This window comes from Acyrthosiphon pisum, chromosome A2, assembly GCF_005508785.2.
Source record: "Acyrthosiphon pisum isolate AL4f chromosome A2, pea_aphid_22Mar2018_4r6ur, whole genome shotgun sequence".
In the NCBI taxonomy this organism is placed as follows: Eukaryota; Metazoa; Arthropoda; class Insecta; order Hemiptera; family Aphididae; genus Acyrthosiphon; species Acyrthosiphon pisum.
Window position 1 is genome coordinate 51234778 of NC_042495.1, and position 875 is coordinate 51235652.

At 27.1% G+C, this 875-nt stretch overlaps 1 protein-coding gene across 1 annotated transcript in view; it reads left to right on the forward strand.

The window, feature by feature from the left end:
• The first annotated feature begins 7 nt into the window (after positions 1 to 7).
• The window catches only part of LOC100163926 (glucose dehydrogenase [FAD, quinone]-like), a 17058-nt gene continuing 16190 nt past the window's right edge, over positions 8 to 875 (forward strand). Inside the window, exon 1 of the mRNA XM_008180800.3 lies at positions 8 to 116. Coding sequence (XP_008179022.1) covers positions 36 to 116 — 81 coding nt within the window. The 5' untranslated portion in view covers positions 8 to 35. The remainder of the gene's footprint in view (positions 117 to 875) is intronic.

The following is an 875-nucleotide window of genomic DNA, read 5'->3' on the forward strand; positions in this document are numbered from 1 at the left end:
TTAAACGAGAAACCACCGTGGAACAAGATGATTACATGACATTGGACATAAAATACGATTTTATAGTGGTCGGTGCAGGAAGTGCAGGAACTGTTGTGGCTAATAGACTATCTGAAGTAATTTTACTCGTTATCATTAAAAAAAAATCACTAATATGTACGTTCCAATACATAAATTGGTTCAACTTATATTAATATCTATCGTTTGATAAATTAAATTTTAGATTCTGAGTGGAACGATGAATGTATTGATTTTACAATGATGTGTGTTTTTTTATTTTTTTATTTTTTTTGTGTCTGTGTACACGATAAGTAGTCGAAATAATGCTACGATTTTCAACTTCAGTATCTTGTTCGATCAGAAAGTGAATATCGTTGGTGCATTGGGAAGGTCAAAATTTAAATTTCCTAGTGGTTTTCAAAAGCGCCGAGAAAAACAAAAGAAAAATTAAGGAAAAACGGGAATTTTTACGCAAAATCGATTTTTCACAAAATTGAATTTGGTTTTTGGTGTAACTTTAAAAAAAATTACCGTAGATACATGAAATTTTGACTGAATGTTTATCTTAGCATCTTCTATACACCATAACATTTTCAAAATATTTTGATGTATTTTGAGCTCTTTACGGACATTTTTATTTTCCATTTTTTTTTAGTTTTTTTTCTAAAAATATCAATAAAATTTTATTTGTTGGATAAAAAAGCTTGAAAATTTAATAGAAGGCTCCTAGTATATTGTTTCAAAGGCAGATGAAAAATATTAAAAATCGTTAGTCACAGTTTTTATTTTTAAGCATTTAAAGTTCAAAAAAAGACAAAATATGGAAAAATCACGAAAATTTGCCAAATTATTTCGAGTTATAAATTCATAAAAAA